General features: G+C 57.6%; 2 protein-coding genes across 2 annotated transcripts; one reads left to right on the top strand and one right to left on the bottom strand.

Moving 5' to 3' along the window:
• The first annotated feature begins 468 nt into the window (after positions 1 to 468).
• THAP7 (THAP domain containing 7) lies at positions 469 to 10,182 on the top strand. The gene is made up of 5 exons (XM_058042262.1): positions 469 to 531; positions 825 to 904; positions 4,317 to 4,472; positions 6,571 to 6,702; positions 8,997 to 10,182. The coding sequence occupies exons 2-5, from the start codon at positions 825 to 827 to the stop codon at positions 9,541 to 9,543; spliced, it is 915 nt and encodes a 304-aa protein (XP_057898245.1). The 5' UTR covers positions 469 to 531; the 3' UTR covers positions 9,544 to 10,182.
• An 82-nt stretch (positions 10,183 to 10,264) lies between these two features.
• On the bottom strand, positions 10,265 to 22,705 carry SLC27A5 (solute carrier family 27 member 5). Its single transcript, XM_058042258.1, has 10 exons — positions 22,216 to 22,705; positions 18,175 to 18,384; positions 17,005 to 17,163; positions 16,093 to 16,217; positions 15,807 to 16,001; positions 14,597 to 14,687; positions 14,273 to 14,471; positions 13,041 to 13,125; positions 12,523 to 12,666; positions 10,265 to 10,700 (listed from the first exon to the last, which is right to left on the bottom strand). The coding sequence occupies exons 1-10, from the start codon at positions 22,703 to 22,705 to the stop codon at positions 10,524 to 10,526; spliced, it is 1,875 nt and encodes a 624-aa protein (XP_057898241.1). The 3' UTR covers positions 10,265 to 10,523.
• Between the last annotated feature and the right edge of the window lie 656 nt (positions 22,706 to 23,361).

The raw sequence follows: 23,361 nt of genomic DNA, 5'->3' as shown, positions 1-23,361 counted from the left end.
CCTAATAAAACCCCCACAATTTCTCCAATTCCTCCGCAATCTGTTCGAGAGGGTGGGAAAGACCCTTTCAATCCCATTTTGGGAGATGAAACCCCCAAAAAGCCCCAAAACCCCCCAAAATCCGCTGGGATACCCCAAAACTGTCTTTATCCTTATAGTGGGGGCTGAAATCCCTCAATAAAACCCCACGATTTCTCCAAACCCTCCACAATCTGTTCGAGGGGTTGGGAAAGACCCTTTTATCCCATTTTGGAGGGTGAAATCCTCCAAAAACTCCAAAACCCCAAAAAATCCCAAAATCCACCCAAAATCTGCCTGGAGTGGGCGCGGCACGCCCGCGAAGAGGGGCGTGGCCTGCGTAGCTAATGAGGCGGGGTGCGGCTCATTTGACCAATCACAGCGCGGCATGCAAATGAGCCGCGGAGACATCAGCGGGCGCCGTTCTCGCGCCCCCTCCCCCCCGCCCCCCCCGCGCGAGTTCTCGCGAGACTTCCGGGGAGGCCGCGGCGGCGGCGGGATGGGAGCGCCGAGGTGGGGCCGGGAAAGGGGGGGAAAAACGGGGCAAAACCGGGCAAAAAGCGGGAAAAATCGGCCGAACCGGACGGGAGGGGGTGCGGGGAGGCAGGTCAGGCCGTTATGGGGGAATGTCAGGCCCGTTGAGAGGGTGGAGCGGGGCAGGCCCTGCGTGAGGGGGTGGGGGGGGCAGGGCCGCGCTGAGGGCGGAGGGGCGGGGGCTGGCACTGAGGGGGTTTGGGGGTGACACTGAGGGGATTTGGGGGTGTCCCGGGGTTTTGGGGAGCCCAGTGACACCCCTGTACCCGCAGATGCCCCGGCACTGCTCCGCCGCCGGCTGCTGCACCCGCGACACGCGCGACACCCGCGGCAGAGGCATCTCCTTCCACCGGTGAGGGAGCCCTGAGGGCGGGGAGGGACACCACCACACCCCTGAGCCCTCCTGTCACCGGTGTCACGTCCGTGAGCCCACTCCTGTCACCGGTGTCACCCCGCCCTCAGGAATGGACTGTCCCAGGTGTCATCCCCCCCTCCCTTTAACAATGGACTGTCCCAGGTGTCACCTGCACTTAACAGCGGCTGTCCCAGGTGTCACCCCGCCCCGTTCAGGAATGAGCTGTCCCAGGTGTCATCCCCCGCCTCAGGAATGGGCTGTCCCAGGTGTCATCCCCCCCTCCCTAGGAATGGGCTGTCCCAGGTGTCACCTGCCCTTAGCAACGGCTGTCCCAGGTGTCAGCCCCCACATGAGGAATGGACTGTCCCAGCTGTCACCCCCTTCCAGGAATGGGCTGTCCCAGGTGTCACCCCCTGCCCCCTGCAATATGCTGTCCCAGGTGTCACCTGCCCTAGGCAACGGCTGTCCCAGGTGTCACCTCCCCATTTGAGCACTGGGCTGTCCCAGGTGTGTCCCAGGTGTGTCTGTCCCACCCCCGTTTGTGCAGTGGGCTGTCCCAGGTGTGTCCCAGGTGTGTCTGTGTTCCTCCCGCCCCCCCACCATTTGAGGGATGGTTCAGCCCTGTCCCCCTGTAAAGGCTCGGCCGGGCCGTTCCATTCCCAGGTGCGCAGGGGGAGGAAGGTTCAGTCCTCATGGCTCACCTGTGTGCCACCTGTGTGTCAACTGTGTGTGACCTGTGTCACCTGTGTGTGTCACTGTGTGTCACCTACTGTCATCTGTGTCACTGTGTGTCATCTGTGTGACCTCTGTTGCCCATTGTCTCTGTCACCTATGTCACCCATGTCACCTGTGTGCCACCTTTGTCCTCCCTGTGTCCCACCATGTCCCCACACTCTTGTGTCCTCTCCCACTCCTGTGTCCCCCTGTCACCGGTGTCACCCCCCCAGGAATGGCCAGTCCCTATCCTTGTTTGCGTCTCTGTCCATGTCCCCATGTCCCCAATGTCCCCAATGTCTGCATGTCCCTGTTGCTGTCCCAATGTTCCCATTGATGTCCCCTCAGTGTCCCCATTATTGTCCCCATTGGTGTCCCCATGCAATGTCCCCCATGTCCCCTCAGTGTCCCCAGTGTCCCCATTGCTGTCCCCATTGGCGTACACAGGCTGCCATGGCAGGATGGCCCTTGGCGGGCACAGTCCCCAATGTCCCCTCAGTGTCCCCTCAGTGTCCCCAGTGTCCCCATTGCTGTCCTCAGACTGCCACAGCAGGACAACCGCCAGCAGGCTCAGTCCCTGATGTCCCCTCAGTGTTTCCTGTTTACCCGTTGATGTCCCCAATGCTCTCAACATCCCCAATGTCCCCAGTGTCCCCTCAGTGTCCCCAGTGTCCCCATTGCTGTCCCCAGGCTGCCACAGCAGGACAACCCCCAGCAGGCTCTGATGTCCCCTCAGTGTCCCCAGTTTACCCATTGATGTCCCCAATGTCCCCAATGCTCTCAACATCCCCAGTGTCCCCATTGGTGTCCCCATGTCCCCATTGGTGTCCCCATGTCCCCATTGGTGTCCCCAAGCTGCTGCAGTGGGATGACCCCTGGTGGGCGCAGTCTCCAATGTCCCCATTGCTGTCCCCATAAAATATTGCCATACGATGTCCCCAGTGTCCCCTCAGTGTCACCAATGTCCCCATTGCTGTCCCCCTACAATATTGCCATACGATGTCCCCAGTGTCCCTGATGTCCCCAGGCTGCCTCGCCGTGATGACCCCCACCATGCACAGTCCCCGATGTCCCTGTACAATGTCCCCAATGTCCCCTCAATGTCCCCAATGCCCCAATGTCCCCATTAATGTCCACATCGATGTCCACGTTGATGTCCCCTCAGTGTCCCCATTGATGTCCCCAGGCTGCCCCGCCATGATGACCCCCAGTGGGCGCAGTGTCCCCATTGCTGTCCCCATGCAGTGTTTCCATACAATGTCCCCCATGTCCCCATGTCCCCTCAGTGTCCCCAGTGTCTCTGTTGCTGTCCCAGTGTCCCAATTGATGTCCCCATTGGTGTCCCCAGGCTGCCCTGCCATGATGATCCCTGTCGGGCGCAGTCCCCAGTGTCCCCATTGATGTTCCCATATAATGTCCCCCATGTCCCCAGTATCCCCAATGTCCCCAGTGTCCCCTGTGTCCTTTCAGTATCCCCAATGACCCCATTAATGACCCCTCAATGTCCCCATTGCCGTCCCCAGGCTGCCCCACCATGATGACCCCCACCGTGCACAATGGCTGATGTCCCCCTGCAATGTCCCCGTGCAATGTCCCTGTCCCCATACAATGTCCCCATGTCCTCAATGTCCCCAATGTCCCATTAATGTCCCTGTCACTGTCCCCAGGCTGCCTCACTGTGACAACCCGTGCCGTGGGGTTGTTGTCCCCATGCAATGTCCCTGTTCCTATAAAATGTCCCCAGTGTCCCCATTGATGTCCCCAATGTCCCCAGGTTACCGCACCGTGACAACCCGTGCTGGGCGCAGTGGCTGGAGAACAGCTGGCGGGTGCAGTCCCCAGTGTCCCTGTACAATGTCCCCAGTGTCCCCTCAGTGTCCCCAATGTCCCCATTGTCCCCAGGTTACCTCGCCGTGACGACCCCCGTCGCGCTCAGTGGTTGGAGAACAGCCGGCGGGCGCTGTCCCCAATGCCTCTGTACAATGTCCCCAATGTCCCCTTAGTGTCCCCAATGTCCCTCAATGTCCCCAGTGTCCCCATTGATGTCGCTGTCACTGTCCCCAGGTTACCGCGCTGTGACGACCCCTGTCGCGCGCAGTGGTTGGAGAACAGCCAGCGGGCGCAGTCCCCAGTGTCCCTGTACAATGTCCCGGTACAATGTCCCCAATGTCCCCATGTCCCCATTAATGTCCCCAATGTCCCCATTGTCCCCCAGGTTGCCTTGCCGTGACGACGGGGGGGACCCCCGTCTTGCTCAGTTGGTGGAGCACAGCTGGCGGGGGCTGTCCCCAATTTCCCCGTTCCTATACAATGTCCCCATGTCCCCAATGTCCCCATTGTCCCCTCAGTGTCTCCAATGTCCCCATTGTCCCCAGGTTGCCTCGCCGTGACGACCCCCATCACGCTCAGTGGTTGGAGAACAGCCGGCGGGGGCTGTCCCCAATTTCCCTGTTCCTATACAATGTCCCCATGTCCCCAATGTCCCCATTGTCCCCTCAGTGTCTCCAATGTCCCCATTGTCCCCAGGTTGCCTCGCCGTGACGACCCCCATCACGCTCAGTGGTTGGAGAACAGCCGGCGGGGGCTGTCCCCAATTTCCCTGTTCCTATACAATGTCCCCATGTCCCCAATGTCCCCATTGTCCCCTCAGTGTCCCCAATGTCCCCAGTGTCCCCATTGTCCCCATTGTCCCCAGGTTGCCTCGCCGTGACGACCCCCGTCGCGCTCAGTGGTTGGAGAACAGCCGGCGGCGGGACCCGGCCGGGGGGGGGCGCTGGGACCCCAGCTCCAAATACATCTACTTCTGCTCGCAGCACTTTGAGAGCTCCTGCTTCGAGCTCGTGGGCTACAGGTGTGTACAGGTGTGCTCAGGTGTGTGTACAGGTGTGTACAGGTGAGCTCCAAATACATCTACTTCTGTTCCCAGCACTTCGAACAGTGTGTACAGGTGTGCTCAGGTGTGTACAGGTGTGAGTACAGGTGTGTACAGGTGTGCTCAGGTGTGTGTACAGGTGTGTACAGGTGAGCTCCAAATACATCTACTTCTGTTCCCAGCACTTCGAACAGTCCTGCTTCGAGCTGGTCGGGTACAGGTGTGTACAGGTGTGAGTACAGGTGTGTGTACAGGTGTGCTCAGGTGTGTACAGGTGTGAGTACAGGTGTGTACAGGTGTGAGTACAGGTGTGTGTACAGGTGTGCTCAGGTGTGTACAGGTGTGAGTACAGGTGTGTACAGGTGTGCTCAGGTGTGTACAGGTGTGTACAGGTGTGAGTACAGGTGTGTACAGGTGTGTGTACAGGTGTGAGTACAGGTGTGCTCAGGTGTGTACAGGTGTGTACAGGTGTGAGTACAGGTGTGTACAGGTGTGTACAGGTGTCGAAGGAAGGAGACCAGGACACCAGCTGGTTCATCACAGGTCCAGTTTATTAAAGAAAGCATCAAACACTTATACAGCAAATAATAAGCTTATGAATATTCTGTAAGCCAAGCAATCTATTGGTTAAACTATACCATTAACTCATTCTCATTCCTTTGGGCCTACGTTCTCTACTTCTCACACCTCGCTGTCCATTTCTTTATCATCCTCCGCTAGGCCCAATGACACGTTATCTTTGCAGGTGCAAGATTTGGAATGAACCACGGTCTTGTACTTTTCCATTCTTTAGCCTGCTGCTTTCTCAACAGACACCCTGCCTGCAAAAAGGCCTCTGCCCTAGTTAGGACATCTTTACCAAATTAATTTGGCTGTGTCCTCTCTCCTCAAGCCACTCTTTGACAAAACTCTCCACACACAGGTGTGAGTACAGGTGTGTACAGGTGTACTCAGGTGTGTACAGGTGTATGTACAGGTGTGTACAGGTGTGTACAGGTGTGCTCAGGTGTGTACAGGTGTGAGTACAGGTGTGTACAGGTGTGAGTACAGGTGTGCTCAGGTGTGTACAGGTGTGAGTACACGTGTGTACAGGTGTCAGTACAGGTGTGTACAGGTGTGCACAGGTGTGTGCAGGTGTGAGTACAGGTGTGTACAGATATGTCCGGGTGACACAGGTGTGTCCAGGCGCTACAGTTGAGTTTTGGGGTGTTACAGGTCAGTTTGGGGGGGCTGCAGGTGAGTTTGGGGGAGCTGCAGGTGAGTTTGGGGGGCTGCAGGTGAAGGAAACCACCAGATATGTTGGGGTCCCCCCAGATTTTGGGGTCCCCTCAAGTATTTCAGGACCCCCCCAAGTTTTTGGGGTCCCCCCAGGTATTTGGATTGCCCCAGGTTTTTGGGGTCCCTCTCGGATTTGGGGTCCCCCCAGGTATTCCAGGACTCACCCAGGTGTTGGGCTCGGCCCAGGTATTTCAGTCTCCCCCCTTTTTGGGGTGCCCCTGACCCCCCCCCCCCATTTGGAGGTCCCCCTCTGGTTTTGGGGTGCACCTGACACCCCCTTTTTGGGGTCTGTCCTCCCATTTTGGGGTCTCTCCCCGTTTCCTGGGTTGCCCCTGACCCCCCCAGGTATTTCAGTGTCTCTCCCCCTTTTTTGGGGTGCCCCTGACCTCCCATTTTAGGGTCCCTCCTCGTTTTTGGGGTGCCCCTGACCCCCCCAGGTAGTTTAAGGTCCCCCCCAGGTATTTTAGGGTCTCCCCAGGTTTTTGGGGTACCCCTGACCGCCCTCAGGCATTTTAGGGTCCCCCCCCAATTTTTGGGGTGCCCCTGACCCCCCCAGGTATTTCAGGGTCCCCCCCGTTTTTGGGGTGTCCCTGACCCCCCATTTTCCCCCATTTTCCCCCATTTCCAGCGGTTATCACCGGCTGAGGGAGGGCGCCGTGCCCACCGTGTTCACCCCCATTTTGGGGTCTCTCTCCCCAGGTTTTTGAGCCCCCCCAGGTGTTTTAGGATCCCCCCAGGTTTTGGGGTCTCTCCCCATTTTTGGGGTGCCCCTGACTCCCATTTTTCCCCCCATTTCCAGTGGTTATCACCGGCTGAAGGAGGGCGCCGTGCCCACCGTGTTCGCCCCCGGCCCCTCGCGGCCCCCCAAGCCCCCCAAGCCCCCCCCGGAGCGCGACCCCCCAAGACCCCCGCGGGGCACCCGCAGGTGGAGGTGAGTGGGGAGGGGGATTTGGGGGAATTTTGGGGGTGTTTGGGGGGTTTTTGGGGGATTTTGGGGAGCTTTTTCGGGGGCTTTTGGGGGGTGTTTGGGGGGATTTTGGGGGGTTTTTTTGGCGTCTTTTGGGGGGGTTTGGGGGGGGTTTTGGGGGGATTTTGAGGGGTTTTGGGGGCGTTTGGGGCTCCCCAGTTCATCCCAGTACAGCGGGGGCCGACCCCTTCCCTGCTGGGCCCTGTGGGACCCCCGGACCTCCCCCCCATTTCCTCTGGACCCCCCCTCATTTCCCCCCAAACCCCCCCCATTTTCCCCAGAGCCCCCTCCCACTCCTGGATCTCCCCCATTTCCCCCAGACCCCCCCCCCACTCCTGGACCCCCCATTTCTCCTGATCCCCCATTTCCCCTGAGACCCCCTCCCCATTTCCCCCACACCTCACCCCCATTTTCTCCTCCGGACCCCCCCCCCCCATTTCCTATGGATCCCCCAATTTTCCCTGGACCCCCCCCCCCATTTCCCCTGACCCCTCCCCCAAATCCCTGCTGGAGCCTCCCCCCTCAAAATTCCTGCTGGAGCCCCCCATTCCTCACCAACCTCTCCCCAGGACCCCCCCCAATTCCCCCTCACCTCTCCCACCCCGGGACCCCCCCCAAATTCCCCCTAACCCCTCTGGGATCCCCCCCCAATTCCCCCTGACCCCTTCCAGGACCACCCCCCTTCCTCAGGAACCCCAATTCACCCCGACCCCTCCCACTCCTGGGACCCCCCCCAATTCCCCCTGACTTCTCTGACCCCTGGGACCCCCCCCCAGTTCACCCCAACCCCTCTCCCCCTGGGACCCCCTCCCCAATTCCCCCTGACCCCTCCAACCCCGAGACCCTCGGGAAGCCCCGGGAGTATTTTGGGGTCTCTCCAGGGCCATTTTTGGGGTCTCTCTGGGCTATTTCGGGCGTCTCTCTGGAGATATTTTGGTGTCCCCCGATGATTTTTGGGGGGTCTCTCCGGGGATATTTTGGGGTCTGTCTGATGGTATTTTGGGGGTCTTTAGAGGGATATTTTGGGGTCTCTCCAGGGGTATTTTTGGGGTCTCTCCAGGGATATTTTGGGGGTCTCTCTGGGGGTATTTTGGGGTCTCTCCAGGGGTATTTTTGGGGTCTCTCCAGGGATATTTTGGGGGTCTCTCTGGGGGTATTTTGGGGGCTCTCCAGGGATATTTTATATTCTTTCCGGGGATAATTTTGGGGTCTCTCTGGGTGTTTGGGGGTGTCTCCGGGGCTATTTTTGGGGTCTCTCTGGATATATTTTTGTGTCCCCCCGATGGTTTTCTGGGGGTTTCTCCAGGACTATTTTTGGGGTCTCTCCGGGGATATTTTGGGGATCTCTTCAGGGCTATTTTGGGGTCACTCCCGGGCTATTTTGGGGGGATCTCCAGGGATATCTTGGGGGTCTCTCGGGGGCTATTTGGGGGTTTCTCCATCGCTATTTTGGGGATCTCTTTGGGGCTATTTTGGGGTCTCTCTAGGGGTATTTTGGGGTCTTTCCAGGGCTATTTTGGGGTCTCTCCAGGGGTATTTTGGGGTCTCTCCGTGGGGATTTGGGGGTCTCTCTGATGGTATTTTGGGGGCTCTCCAGGGATATTTTAGAGTCTTTCCAGGGATAATTTTGGGGTCTCTCTGGGGCTGTTTTGGGGTCTCTCCGGGGCCACTTTGGGGTCTTTCCAGGGGTATTTTGGGGGTCTCTCTGGGGCTATTTCAGGAGTCTCTCTTGGGGTATTTTGGGGTCTGTCTGGGGATATTTTAAGGTCTCTCCGGGGGGATTTGGGGGTCTCTCTGGGGCTATTTTGGGGGTCTCTCCACGGGTATTTTGGGGATCTCTCCAGGGGTATTTTGGGGTCCCTGCTGAGCAATTTTGGGGGGATCTGCAGGGATATCTTGGGGGTCTCTCCGGGGCTATTTGGGGGGTTTCTCCGGGGGTATCTCTGATGCTATATTGGGGGTCTCTCTGATGCTATATTGGGCGTCTTTCCAGGGATATTCTGGGGATAATTTTGGGGTCTCTCTGGGGCTATTTTGGGGTCTTTCCGAGGTTATTTGGGGCTCTCTCCGATGCTATTTCGGGAGTCTCTCTGGGGCTATTTTGTGGCTCTCTCCAGGGGTATTTCAGGTGTCTCTTTGCAGATATTTTGGGGTCTGTCCGTGGGTATTTGGGGGTCTCTCTGATGGCATTTTGGGGTCTCTCCGGGGCTATTTTGGGTGTCTCTCTCCGGACTGACCCCTGTCCCCTCTCCCCACAGACGGGACCTCCCCCCAGCCCCGCCGCCCCCCCCGGTACCCTCGGACGTCTCGTGCTTCCCGCGCGACTCCAAAGACCCCGGCCCGCCCCCGGCCGGCGACCACGGCGGGGTCCCGGCGCTGCCCGGCCCCTCGGGCTCCATCCCAGAGACGCTCCTGGCGGCCACGGGCGACGCCGCGGCTGCCGCCACCCCGGCCCTGCCCGAGGGGGCGCCCCCGATCCCCGCGGGACCCCCGGCCCCTCCGGCGCCGCCGTCCCCGTCGCTGTTCATGCTGCGGCTGCCGCCCCGCGCCGGCTCGTACATCCAGAGCGAGCACAGCTACCAGGTGGGCAGCGCCCTGCTCTGGAAGCGCCGCGCCGAGGCCGCGCTGGACGCGCTGGACAAGGCGCAGAGGCAGCTCCAGGCCGGGAAACGCCGCGAGCACCGGCTGAGGCTGCGCCTGGCGGAGCTGCAGAGGGAGCGCCGGGCCGGCCCCGAGCCGCGGAGGAGCTCCAAGGAGCGCCTGGAGGTGATCGGGGATGGAGGAGGAGGAGTTGGAGGTTTGTAAATAAAGGATTTTACTCTGAGCGTGCGGCTGGTGGAGCTCCAGAGGGGGAGGAGAGCGGGCTCCAAGCCACAGAGGAGCTCCAAGGAGCCCGTGGACCTGCAGCTGCTGGAGCTCCACAGGGAGGGGAGAGCGGAGGAGCTCCAAGGAGCACCTGGAGGTGCTCGGAGATGGAGGAGGAGGAGGGCGGTGAGAAGCTGGAGGAGCTCCAAGGCTCAGGTGTGGCACGGAGGTTTGGAAATCAAGGATTTCGCTCTATGGGTGCGGCTGGTGGAACTCCACAGGGAGCGCAGAGCTGGCTCCGAGCCGTGGAGGAGCTCCAAGGAGCCCGTGGAGCTCCAAGGAGTGCTTGGAGCTGCTCGGGGATGCTGGAGGAGGGCAGTGAGGAGTTGGAGGTTTGTAAATAAAGGATGTTACCCTGAGGGTGCGGCTGGTGGAGCCCCAGGGTGAAGAGATAACCATTAATTAACCTTTACTAATTACCGCGGGGCCATCAGCGCCCTGGGGACCACCTGAGGAACCTCTACAGCCCTAGAGAAGACTCAAAAATGGGAATTCAGGGTTTCATTTCCAGTGTTGGCCCGGGCTGACGCCAACTCCAAGGTGCTGCAGACCTGCCCCAAGTGCTTAATTAACCCCTAATTAGTCTTTGCTAATTACCCCGGGACCATCAGTGCCCTGGGGCCACCATGGAGCTGCTACAACACCAGAAAAGAGTCAAAAATGGGAATTCAGGGTTTAATTTCCACCATCTCCAAGGTTCTCCAGACGTGCCCACAGTGCTTAATTAACCCCTAATTAACCTTTGCTAATTACCCCGGGGCCGTCAGCACTCCAGGTCCACAACAGAACTCCCCTGAGGAACCTCTACAACCCCAAAAAAAAGTCAAAAAAACGGGAATTCGGGGTTTAATTTCCACCAACCCCAAGGTTCTCCAGACCTGCCCACAGTGCTTTAATTACCCCTAATTGGCCGTGGCTAATTAGAGCAGCAGCCTGCCCTGCTGGATGTCGTGGAAGGCGGCGTGGCTCAGCGGGACGTACGAGCGGCGCACGGCGTCGCGCAGGAACAGCCGGTCCCCAATGATGGTGGGGTCGAAGCCCTCCTGGACCAGGTGGGTCTTGCACTGCTTGAAGGTGCCCGTCACCTGCAGGGCATCCTGGGGACAGGGACAGCGGTGGCACTAGGTGACCAACGTTGGTGCCAGGTGGCCACCTTTGGCACCAGGTGACCCCCATTGAGACAAGGTGACCATCATTGGTACCAGGTGAGCACCATTAGCACCAGGTGGCCCCCATTGGCACCAGGTGACCCCCATTGGCACCATGTGACCCCTGTTGGCACCAGGTGACCATCATTAGCTCCAGGTGGCCACAATTAGCACCAGGTGGCCACCATTGGGACTATGTGACCATTATTGGTACCAGGTGACCATCATTGGCACCAGATGGCCACCATTGGGACCATGTGACCACCCCTGGCACCAGGTGATCTCCTTTAGCACCAGGTGACCATAATTTGCACCAGGTGGCCACCATTAGCACCAGGTGACCATCATTGCCACCAGGTGACCAACGTTGGTGCCAGGTGACCTTTAGGGTCGAAGCCCTCCTGGACCAGATGGGTCTTGCACTGCTTGAAGATGCCTGTCACCTGCAGGGCATCCTGCGGACAGCACAGCAACAGCAGTGGCACCAGGTGACCAACATTGGTGCCAGGTAGCCACCTTTGGCACCAGGTGATCGCCATTGGCTCCAGGTGACCATGATTGCCACCAGGTGACCAATGTTGGTACCAGGTGACCTTTAGGCGTCGAAGCCCTCCTGCACCACGTGGGTCTTGCACTGCTTGAAGGTGCCCGTCACCTGCAGGGCATCCTGGGGACAGCACAGGGACAGCGGTGGCACCAGGTGGCCACCTTTGGGACCAGGTGAGCACCATTGGGACCAGGTGACCACCATTGGTGTCAGGTGACCACCATTGGTGTCAGGTGACCCTCGTTGGCACCAGGTGACCCTCACTGGCACCAGGTGGTGTTCATTGGCACCAGATGACCATCATTGGTGCCAGGTGACCATCATTGGCGCCAGGTGACCACCATTGGCACCAGGTGACCACCATTGTCACCAGGTGACCATCATTGGCTCCAGGTGACCATCATTAGCTCCAGGTGGCCACAATTAGCACCAGGTGGCCACCATTGGTACCATGTGGCCACCATTAGCACCAGGTGACCCTCACTGGCACCAGGTGATGCCCGTTGGTACCAGGTGACCTTTGGGGTCGAAGCCCTCCTGCACCAGGTGGGTCTTGCACTGCTTGAAGGTGCCCGTCACCTGCAGGGCATCCTGGGGACAGGGACAGCGGTGGCACCAGCTGACCAACGTTGGTGCCAGGTGACCACCTTTGGGACCAGGTGATGCTCATTGCCACCAGGTGACCATCATTGGCACCAGGTGGTTCTCTGGATGAACTCTGAAGTCTCCTCCAACCCAAACCCTTCCATGACTCCACCTGGCCATGATGGAGCTGGAGGAGCTCTGAAGTCTTCTCCAACCCAAACCATTCCATGATTCCATGAGTTCCACCATTCCATGTGTCCTAAACTCCCCTCCAGCCCAAACCCTTCCATGCACTCCACCAGGCCATGATGGAACTGGAGGAGCTCCGAAGTCTTCTCCAACTCAAACCATTCCATGAGTTCCACCATTCCGTGAGTTCCAAAGTTCCCCTCCAACCCAAACCCTTCCATGATTCCACTTGGCCATGATGGAACTGGATGAACCCTAAACTCTTCTCCAACCCAAACCCTTCCATGATTCCACCTGGCCATGGCCAGAACTGGATGAACTCCAAACTCCCCTCCAACCCCAAACCTCTCGTGACCCCACCAGTCCCTGAATGGCTGTTCCAGCGCTGGCCCCTCCCCCTGCCCAGCCCAGCCCCACCCCCGGAGCTCCGGGTGGGCGGGTCCTGCTGACCTGGATGCGGACGAAGCGCGGGGCAGCGTAGGCAGGCAGCGTGTCCTGCGTGAAGGCGAAGAGCTCGTCCCCGTCGAAGGCGGCGCCGTCCTTGAGGCGCACGGCGGCCATGCCGCAGCGGCCCTCGCACCCTGCCAACGTCACCTGGCGTCACCTGGGGCCACCTCATCTCCTTGGGGTCCTTGGGGTCCTCTTGTTGGGTGGCCAAACGTGTTTTGGGTGGGTTTGTCCCATTTTGGGATGGTGCTGGAGGCACGTCCCATGCCAGGTGCTCATTTGGGGTGAATTCTCCCAATTTTTGCCTCCTTTGTGACCCAACCCAGTACCTGACACTTGCTTTGGGTGACCAAGTCCCGTTTTCACCATTTTGGGGTCGTTGTTGGGGATGTTTTGTGCTCAAAGCACCTCTGGGTGTTAAAAAGCCCCTTTTGAATCTTCTTGGTGGTGGCTGAGACCACCTGGGGACACCTCACCCACCTCAAGGTCCTCGTTTTGGTGGCACTCACCTGGCACGCCACGCCGTAGACGTTGACCTCCTGGATGAAGCTCACCAAGGCCAGCGTGGCCTCCACCTCCGTCGTGGCCACATTCTCCCCTTTCCACCTGGGGAGGAGAAGGGATGGAACCCTCAGGGGTGTCACAGACACGTTTCATGAAAAATCCTTTTGCCAGGATCTTTCCTCCTGAGAAGATGAGAAGCTTCAGCTTCTCCACCTTTGCTGCTTTGGGATGGGATCTGGAGAATTTTTTATCCAGGATATGAAACTGTTTTTGAGTTGATGATCAATGACAGCCCCACCTGTGTCGAGGCCATGAGCAGCCACAGATTTTATCACAGATTTTATAATTTCCTTTCCTTTCCTTTCCTTTCCTTGAAATTTCCTTTCCTTTCCTTTCCTTTCCTTTCCTTTCCTTTCCTTTCCTTTCCTTTCCTTTCCTTTCCTTTCCTTTCCTTTCCTTTCCTTTCCTTTCCTTTCCTTTCCTTTCCTTTCCTTTCCTTTCCTTTCCTTTCCTTTCCTTTCCTTTCCTTTCCTTTCCTTTCCTTTCCTTTCCTTTCCTTTCCTTTCCTTTCCTTTCCTTTCCTTTCCTTTCCTTTCCTTTCCTTTCCTTTCCTTTCCTTTCCTTTCCTTTCCTTTCCTTTCCTTTCCTTTCCTTTCCTTTCCTTTCCTTTCCTTGAAATTTCCTTTTCTTTCCTTTCCTTGAAATTTCCTTTCCTTTCCTTGAAATTTCCTTTCCTTGAAATTTCCTTCCTTTTCCTTTTCCTTTTCCTTTTCCTTTTCCTTTTCCTTTTCCTTTTCCTTTTCCTTTTCCTTTTCCTTTTCCTGAAATTTCCTTTCCTATGAAATCCTTTCTTCTTTTCTTTTAGTAAAATTTTTAATAATTAATTTTCTTATAATATAATATAATATAATATAATATAATATAATATAATATAATATAATATAATATAATATAATATAATATAATATAATATAATATAATATAATATAATATAATATAATATAATATAATATAATATAATATAATATAATATATAATGTAATGTAATATAATATAATATGATGTAGTATAATGCAATGCAATGTAATGTAATATAATGTAATATAATAATATTTAATTTTCTTTATAAAAGTAAATAAAACTATAAATAAAATCATAAATCCTCCTTCTGAACCATGGAGTCCAGGTTCTCATCTCCTCCCTCATCCTGGGGACCCTCAAACCCCAGCCGAGGAGGCTCTGCAGTTACCGGAAGGTGTCTCCGACGCGGTCCTGGAAGTAGACGAACCCCTCCGTGTCCATCATGAGGAGGTCGCCGCTGTTGAAGAAGGCGTCGCCCTTGGCCAGGACGTCCCTCAGGATCTTCTTCTGCGTCTTCTGCGCGTCGCCGGCGTAGCCGTGGAACGGCGCACTCTTGGTGATCTTGATCACCAGCAGCCCCGTCTCACCTGCGGCGAGGAACAGGACGATTGGAGGTCGCCCAACCCCTCCTGTGGTTTCTCCCAGGGGTTTCTGGTGGGTTCCATGGTGGTGGGGAGGTGGTTTGGGTGGGTGGGTGTCCATGTCCCCTTACCAGGTTTGGTGGGGATGCAGAGCCCGCGGTGGTCGCGCTCGGGCTCATCCTGCTCCACGTTGTACCTGATGAGCTCGAAGGGAGCGAAGAGCTGCAAGGGAGGGAGGAACCCGCGGTAGAAACGGGGATTTCCCTCCATGGAAAGTTTCAGAATTTCCCTCCCATGGAAATTTCCAGAATTTCCGACTTGCGGAAATGTCCAGAATTTCCCTGCCATGAAAATTTCCTTCCCGTGGAAATTTCCAGAATTCATTCAATGGAAATTTCCAGAATTCATTCTGTGGAAATGTCCAGAATTTCCTCCCGTGGAAATTTCCAGATTTAATTCCGTGGAAATTTCCAGAATTTTCTTCCTGTGGAATTTTCCTTCCCGTGGAAATTTCCAGAGTTTATTCCATGGAAATTTCCAGAATTTCCTTCCTGTGGAACTTTCCTTCCCATGGAAATTTGCAGAGTTTCCCTCCCATGGAAATATCCAGAATTCATTAAACAGAAATTTCCAGAATTTCCTTCCTGTGGGAATTTTCCTTCCCGTGGGAATTTCCAGAAATTTCTTCCCATGGAAATTTCCTTTTTGTGGAAATTTCTGAAATTTCCAGAATTTCCTTCTTGTGGAAATGTCCAGAATTTCCCTCCCATGGAAATGTCCAGTTTCCTTCCTGTGGAAATTTCCAGAGTTTATTCCATGGAAATTTCCAGAATTCATTCGGTGGAAATGTCCAGAATTTCCTTCAGTGGAAATTTCCAGAGTTTCCTTCCATGGAAATTTCCAGAATTTCTTTCCCGTTGAAATTTCCTTCCCGTGGAAATTTCCAGAGTTTTCTTCCTATGGAATTTCCCTTCCGGTGGAAATTTCCAGAGTTTTGCTCCCATGGAAATTTCCAGAATTTCCTTCAGTGGAAATTTCCAGAATTTCCTTCCCATGGAAATGTCCAGAGTTTCCCTCCTGTGGAAATTTGCAGAATTTTCTTTCTGTGGAAATTTCCTTTCCAAGGAAATGTCCAGAATTTTCTTCTCATGGAAATTTCCAGAATTTCCTTATGGCAGAAATGTCTGGAATTTCCTTCTCGTGGAAATTCCTGTGGAAATGTCCAGAAATGTCTCAACCAAGGCTCAACCAAGATTCATCCAAGATACAACCAAGGCTTTCCTTGGCTGGAACCCAACTTGAGCAGCCGCGTTGGTGTCACCCCGAGGACGCCGTGCTCACCTTGATGAACGGGTTGGCCCTGCCCACGGCGCCCACCTTGCCGGTGTAGTTGATGAAGCCGGCGTTGCCCTCAGTGGCGCCGTAGAACTCCCAGATGGCCACGGGCCCGAAGCGCCGCAGGAACTCCCTCCACACCTCGGCCCTCATGCCGTTGCCCAGCGCCATGCGCACGCTGTGCTCGCGGTCATCGGGGCGCTGGGGGGACACGGGGACAGGGCCACCTCAGGGGGTGTGACCGGAGAGGCGGCGACACCTCATGGGAGGTTTGGGGTGGGCGGGGCCTCACCTTGGGTGTGTTGCACAGGTAGCGCATGAGCTCGCCCACGTACTGGATGACGGAGACGTTGTAGCGGCGGCAGTCGGGCCAAAACTGCGAGGCCGAGAACTTGGAGCGCAGGACACAGGTGGCACCTGGGGACACGGCATGGGGACCGTGACCAGGACAATTTTATCTATTGTCCTTGTCTCCATCCATCATCCATCCATCCATCCATCCATCCATCCATCCATCCATCCATCCATCATCCATCCATCCATCCATCCATCCATCCATCCATCATCCATCCATCATCCATCCATCCATCCATCATCCATCCATCATCCATCCATCCATCCATCCATCCATCCATCCATCATCCATCCATCATCCATCCATCCATCCATCATCCATCCATCATCCATCCATCCATCCATCCATCCATCCATCCATCATCCATCCATCATCCATCCATCCATCATCCATCCATCCATCCATCCATCCATCATCCATCCATCCATCCATCATCCATCCATCCATCCATCCATCATCCATCCATCCATCCATCCATCCATCCATCCATCATCCATCCATCATCCATCCATCCATCATCCATCCATCCATCCATTCATCATCCATCCATCCATCCATCCATCCATCCATCCATCCATCCATCCATCATCCATCCATCCATCATCCATCCATCCATCCATCCATTCATCATCCATCCATCCATCCATTCATCATCCATCCATCCATCCATCCATCATCCATCCATCCATCCATCCATCCATCCATCCATCCATCCATCATCCATCCATCATCCATCCATCCATCCATCATCCATCATCCATCCATCCATCATCCATCCATCCATCCATCCATCCATCCATCCATCCATCCATGCTGTCCATCTGTCCGTCCCTCCCTCCATGTCCGTACCCACGTCCAGGCACCCTCCCAGTCCCACCAGGAGCCCAGCAGAGTGGTACAGGGGCAGGGTGGTGTAGACGACGTCGTCGGGCCGCAGCCCGCAGATCCTGGCCAGGCTGGCCACCATCATCATCTTCAGCTCCGTGATCACCGCCGCCTTGGGCAGCCCTGCAGGGACAAGGAACTGGGTGGGACACGGGGTCCTGGGGGTGCTGGGTCTCTGCATGTGGGGGTCATTGGCTCTTGTTGGAGGAACCGTGAGGAACCTGGTCCAGATTCATCCAGGGAGTGATGTCCAACCCTCCCATGGACACAGGACACACCTGGCCCAGGTGGACCCACCATGGTCCAGCAAGCCCCCCAAGGTGCCCAAGCCCACCCAGACCCCCAGCTCACCTGTGGTGCCCAAGGTGTAGATGAACATGGTGGTGACCCCAGGACCCCCCCAAGGTGCCCACCCATCTCACCTGTGGTGCCCCAGGTGTAGATGTCCATGGCATTGGAGTCGGTGCTGACCCCAGGACCCCTCCAAGCTGCCCATGTGGACACACCTGGCCCAGGTGGACCCACCATGGTCCAGCAAGCCCTCCAAGCCCTTCCAAACTGCCCATGTGGACACAGCCAGGACACACCTGGCCCAGGTGGACCCACCATGGTCCAGCAAGCCCCTCAACGTGCCCTTGCCCACCCATCTCACCTGTGGTGCCTGAGGGGTAGATGAACATGGCCTTGGAGTGGGTGGTGACCCCAGGACCCCTCCAAGCTGCCCATGTGGACACACCTGGCCCAGGTGGACCCACCATAGTCCAGGAAGCCCCTCAAGGTGCCCATGCCCACCCAGACCCCCCCCATCTCACCTGTGGTGCCCCAGGTGTAGATGTCCATGGCCTTGGAGTCGGTGTTGACTCCAAGCCCCTCCAAGCTGCCCATGTGGACACACCTGGCCCAGGTGGACCTGAGATGGTCAGGGCTGCAGGAAGCCCCCCAAGGCCCTCCAATGTTGACTCACCTGCATAGACATGGCTAGGACACACCTGGCCCAGATGGACCCACAATGGTCCAGGAAGCCCCCCTAGGTGCCCACGCCCACCCAGAGCTCCCATCTCGCCTGTGGTGCCCGAGGTGTAGATGAACATGGTGGTGACCCCAGGACCCTACCAAGGCGCCCACCCAGCTCACCTGTGGTGCCCGAGGTGTAGATGAACATGGCCTTGGAATCGGCGCTGACCCCGGCGCGGTGCCCGGCGGGCGGCGGCTCCTCAGGTGCGCTCTCGATGTGGGGCAGCAGCGCCTCCACACCTGCCGTGGGCGAGGCCGCGCTCAGGTAGAACACGGCGGTGCCAGCTTGGCGCAGCTCGGGCAGCACCTCCTCCACGGCCTCGCGCAGCTCTGCGGGGCACACAGGCACGGGGTGAGCACACCTGGGCAGGTGGGCATAGCGAGAGTGCCACCTGGGCACCTGGGTGCAGCTGGAATGGCACATGGGCACCTGGACACAGCTGGAATGCCACCTGGGCACCTGGGTACAGCTGGAATGCCCAATGGGCACCTGGGCACAGCAGGAGTGCCACATGGGCACAGCTGGAATGCACATGGGCACCTGGGCACAGCTGGAATGCTCAATGGGCACCTGGACACAGCAGGAGTGCCACATGGGCACAGCTGGAATGCACATGGGCACCTGGGCACAGCTGGAGTGCCACACGGGCACCTGGGCACAGCTGGAGTGCCCAATGGCCACCTGGGCACAGCTGGAGTGCCACACGGGCACCTGGGCAGGTGGGCACATCCAGAATGGGTGGGGAGGCTGAGGTTCCCAGGTGACCATGCCAGGCCTCTCAAATGGGCACCTGGTCAGGTGGGCACACCTGGAATCACAGGTGGGTTGAAGTTCTCAGGCGGTTACCCTGGGTATTCCCAATGGGCACCTGGGCAGGTGGGCACACCTGGAATGGGTGGGTGAGCCAATAGCCCCAGGTGGGCACCCTGGGTATCCCAAATGGGCACCTGGGCACAGCTGGAATCCCAAAGGGGACCTGGTCAGGTGGGCACCCCCAGAATGGGTGGGTGGGAGGGCCAAGGTTTCTCAGGTGGGCACCCCAGGTATTTCAGGTGAGCACCTGCCCAGGTGGGCACCAGACCCACCCCAAATGTGAGCCCTGGGGCTGGGGCACCCCAAAAACCCAGGAGGGGCACCCAAGGGCCCCGGGCACCCAGCGGGGTCCATGCACGAGCCTGGGGGGCACCCAGAGCACCCCAAAATGGGTTCCTGACCACCCAGACACCCCAAACCCCAGAAAATATACACAGGAACAGTGGCACACAGGGACACACAGAGTGACACACACAGGGACAGCCATGTCCAGGCTGTGACTCACACACAGGGACAGTGGCACACACACAGTCACAGTGACAGTGACACACAGTGACACACACAGGGACAGTGACACACAGTGACACACACAGGGACAGTGGCACACAGTTGCACGCACAATGACAGTGGCACACAGGGACACACACAGGGACAGTGGCACACAGTGACACACACACACAGTGACAGACACACAGTGACACACAGTGACACACACAGTGACACACAGTGGCACGCACAGTGACAGTGACACACAGTGACACACACAGGGACACACACAGGGACAGTGACACACACAGGGACAGTGACACACAGTGACACGCACAGGGACAGTGGCACACAGTGACACACACAGGGACACACACAGGGACAGTGACACACACAGGGACAGTGGCACACAGGGACACACACAGGGACAGTGGCACACAGTGACACACACACACACAGTGACAGACACACAGTGACACACAGTGACACACACAGTGACACACAGTGACACACACACACAGTGACAGACACACAGTGACACACAGTGACACACACAGTGACACACAGTGGCACGCACAGTGACAGTGACACACAGTGACACACACAGGGACACACACAGGGACAGTGACACACACAGGGACAGTGACACACAGTGACACGCACAGGGACAGTGGCACACAGTTGCACGCACAATGACAGTGGCACACAGGGACACACACAGGGACAGTGGCACACAGTGACACACACACACAGTGACAGACACACAGTGACACACAGTCACAGTGACAGTGACACACAGTGACACACACAGGGACAGTGACACACAGTGACACACACACACAGTGACAGACACACAGTGACACACAGTGACACACACAGTGACACACAGTGGCACGCACAGTGACAGTGACACACAGAGTGACACACACAGGGACAGCCATGTCCAGGCTGTGACATAGAGGAAGGGATGCACATAGAGGAAGTGACACCCACAGTGACACACCCAGGGACAGTGACACCCAGTGACGGTGACACACCCGGGGACAATGACACACCCAGGGACACACAGGGATGGTGGCACACACAGGGACACACCGAGGGTCAGTGACAGTGACATATCTGAGGACAATGACACAGACAGTGACACACCCAGGGTCAGTGACAGTGACACACCTGGGGACAGTGACATGCACAGGGACAATGACAGTGACACACCTGGGGACAGTGACAGTGACACCTGTGCAAATCCCCTCACCCCATGGTCACTCACTGGGGCTGGCACAGACCAGGGTGGCCTCGGTGGCCACAACCCCTCATGTCCCCAAACCCCCCAAACACCTGGGGACAAGCTGTCCCCTCTAATCGAGGTGGCCTTGGTGGCCACAAACCCCTCATGTCCCCAAACCCCCTCAAATGCCACACTGTCCCCTCTAACCAGGGTGGTCTTGGTGACCACAACCCCCTCATGTCCCCACACCCCCCCCAAACCCTGTGTTGTCCCCTCTAATCAGGACTGGCCAACACCAGGGTGGCCCTGGGGGCCACAACGCCACTGAGTCCCCAAACCCCTCAATGCCACATTGTCCCCTCTCACCACAGTGGCCTTGGTGGCCACAAACAGCCCCCTGAACATGGCACTGTCCCCTCCCATTGGGGCTGGCCAGCATCACGGTGGCTTCGGTGGCCACAACCCTCTCATGTCCCCAAACCCCCTTGAACACCCCATTGTCCCCTGTCACCAGGACTGGCAAGGACGATGGTGGCCTTGGTGGCCACAAACCCATCAAGATCCCAAACAAATCCCCCCGACCACCCCATTGTCCCCTCTCAGCAGGGCTGGCCAGCACCACGGTGGCCCTGGTGACCATAAACCCCTCATGTCCCCAGACCTCCTCAAATGCCACATTGTCCCCTCTCACCAGGGCTGGCCAGCATCACGGTGGCCTTGGTGACCACAAATCCCCCCAAACACCTCATTGATCGCTCTCACCAGAACAGGCAAGGACCACAGTGGCCTTGGTGGCCACAAACCCCTCATGTCCCCAAACCCCCTCAAATGCCACACTGTCCCCTCTAATCACGGTGGCCTTGGTGGCTACAAACCCCTCATGTCCCCAAACACCACATTGTCCCCTCTCACCAGGACTGGCCAGCATCACAGTGGCCTTGGTGGCCCCAAACCCCCCAAACATTACGTTGTTCCCTCTCACCAGGGCTGGCCAACACCATGGTGGCCTTGGTGGCCACAACGCCACTGAGTCCCCAAACCCCCTCAAGTGCCACATTTTGGTCCCCTCTTACCAGGGTGGCCTTGGTGGCCACAAAACCACCAAGGTCCCAAAGCCCCTTGAATGTCACACTGTCCCCTCTCACCAGGACTGGCCAATACCACAGTGGCCTTGGTGGCCACAACCTCCCCCAAACACCCCATTGTCCCCTCTCAGCAGGGCTGGTCAGCATCACAGTGGCCTTGGTGAACACAAACCCCCCTGAACACCACATTGTCCCTTTGCATCAGGGCTAGCAAGTGCCATGGTGGCCTTGGTGTCCCCAAACCCCTCATGTCCCCAAACTCCCTCAAATGCCACATTGTCTCCTCTAACCAGGGTGGCCTTGGTGACCACAAACCCCCCCAAACACCTCATTGATCGCTCTCACCAGGACTGGCACAGACCATGGTGGCCTTGGTGGTTCCAAACGTCCCCGAAGCCCCTAGAACCTGTGCTGTCCCCTCTCACCAGGGCTGGCCAACATCATGGTGGCCTTGGTGACCCCAAACCCCCCAAACCCCCCACTGTCCTCTCTCAACACGGTGGCCCTGGTGACCACAAACCCCCCAAACCCCATGTTTCCCCTCTCACCAGGGCTGGCCAGCATCACGGTGGCCTCGGCCGCCTCCAGCGCGTGCCGCAGCGCCCGTCCCCGCACGTTGCAGTTGAGACAAGCCATGGGACAGCCCAGCTTGGCCAGAGCCAGCCACGTCCACAGGTAGGCCGGCTCGTTGGGCAGGAACACAGCCACGGTCTGGCCCCGGCGCAGCCCCGCGCGCCGCTGCAGCGCCCAGGCCGCGCGGTTGCTGCGGCGCTCCACGTCCTCGAAGGTGAGCACCTGGTCCTGGAAGAGCAGCAGGGGATGGCGCGGCCGCTGCCGCACGTGCTGCCGGAACACGTCCAGCAGCGTGGTGGCCGGCCTGGTGGCCACGCGCCGGCGGCAGCGCAGCGATGCCCGCGCCATGGTGCCGAAGAAGGCCAGGTCCTGCCACAGGAAGGGCACCAGGCGGGCAGCGGCCAGAGGAAGCAGGACTAGCAGCACGGCCAGCAGGGCCACCACGGCCGGCAGCAGCACCGCCATGGCCACCGCACGGTGGGGACGGTGGCCAAGGTCCGCGGGGTGACCTTTGGGCCGTGCTGGTGGAGGTGCCGGGGCCGGAGGTCGCCGCTCTCTGGTTCGTGCTCTCTGTTTGTTTTCCTTCCTCCTCTCTGATTGTTTTGTTCCCTTTGGCCTTCCCCGCCCCCGGGAGCGGCTCTGTGGGCACAGCTGTCACAGCCCGCTGGCTCTGCCTGCCTGGCTGGCTGGCTGGTTGTCTGTCCATCCGGCTGGCTGTCTGTCCAGCTGGCTGTCTGTTGAGCTGCCCAGATGTCCATCTGTCCGGCCTCTGTCCAGCTGTCCGGCCTCTGTCCAGATGTCTGGCCTCTGCCAGTCTGGCTGTCCAGGTGTCCGGCCTCTGTCTGACTGTCCAGCCCCTGTCAGCCTGGCTGTCCATCTGTCTGGCCTCTGCCAGCCCATCTGTCCATCTGTCCAGACTCTGTCCGGCTGTCCGGCCTCTGCCAGTCTGGCTGTCCAGCTGTCCAGCCATCCACCCTCTGCCAGCCTGGCTGTCCATCTGTCCGGCTGTCCGGCCTCTGTCCAGCTGTCTGGCCTCTGCCAGCCCAGCTGTCCATCTGTCCAGCCTTTGTCCATCTGTCCAGCCTCTGTCAGCCTGGCTGTCCATCTGGGACATCCCAGAG

The sequence above is a fragment of the Melospiza georgiana genome, chromosome 30 (genome assembly GCF_028018845.1).
Source record: "Melospiza georgiana isolate bMelGeo1 chromosome 30, bMelGeo1.pri, whole genome shotgun sequence".
NCBI classification, from domain to species: domain Eukaryota; kingdom Metazoa; phylum Chordata; class Aves; order Passeriformes; family Passerellidae; genus Melospiza; species Melospiza georgiana.
The sequence above is the reverse complement of the archived record's forward strand: the minus strand, read 5'-3'. Positions and strand labels throughout refer to the sequence as shown.

What these genes read in the sequence shown, in the direction of transcription:
- SLC27A5 (XM_058042258.1), bottom strand. Translation starts at nt 22,705, where the DNA reads ATGGCGGTGCTGCTGCCGGCCGTGGTGGCCCTGCTGGCCGTGCTGCTA. An exon ending in CGTGATGCTGGCCAGCCCTG is followed by an intron (nt 18,385 to 22,215) that starts GTGAGAGGGGAA and finishes TGTGCCCCGCAG; the next exon opens with AGCTGCGCGAGGCCGTGGAG. An exon ending in GGGCCAACCCGTTCATCAAG is followed by an intron (nt 14,688 to 15,806) that starts GTGAGCACGGCG and finishes CCTCCCTTGCAG; the next exon opens with CTCTTCGCTCCCTTCGAGCT.
- THAP7 (XM_058042262.1), top strand. Translation starts at nt 825, where the DNA reads ATGCCCCGGCACTGCTCCGCCGCCGGCTGCTGCACCCGCGACACGCGC. An exon ending in AGAGGCATCTCCTTCCACCG is followed by an intron (nt 905 to 4,316) that starts GTGAGGGAGCCC and finishes CATTGTCCCCAG; the next exon opens with GTTGCCTCGCCGTGACGACC. An exon ending in TTCGAGCTCGTGGGCTACAG is followed by an intron (nt 4,473 to 6,570) that starts GTGTGTACAGGT and finishes CCCCATTTCCAG; the next exon opens with TGGTTATCACCGGCTGAAGG.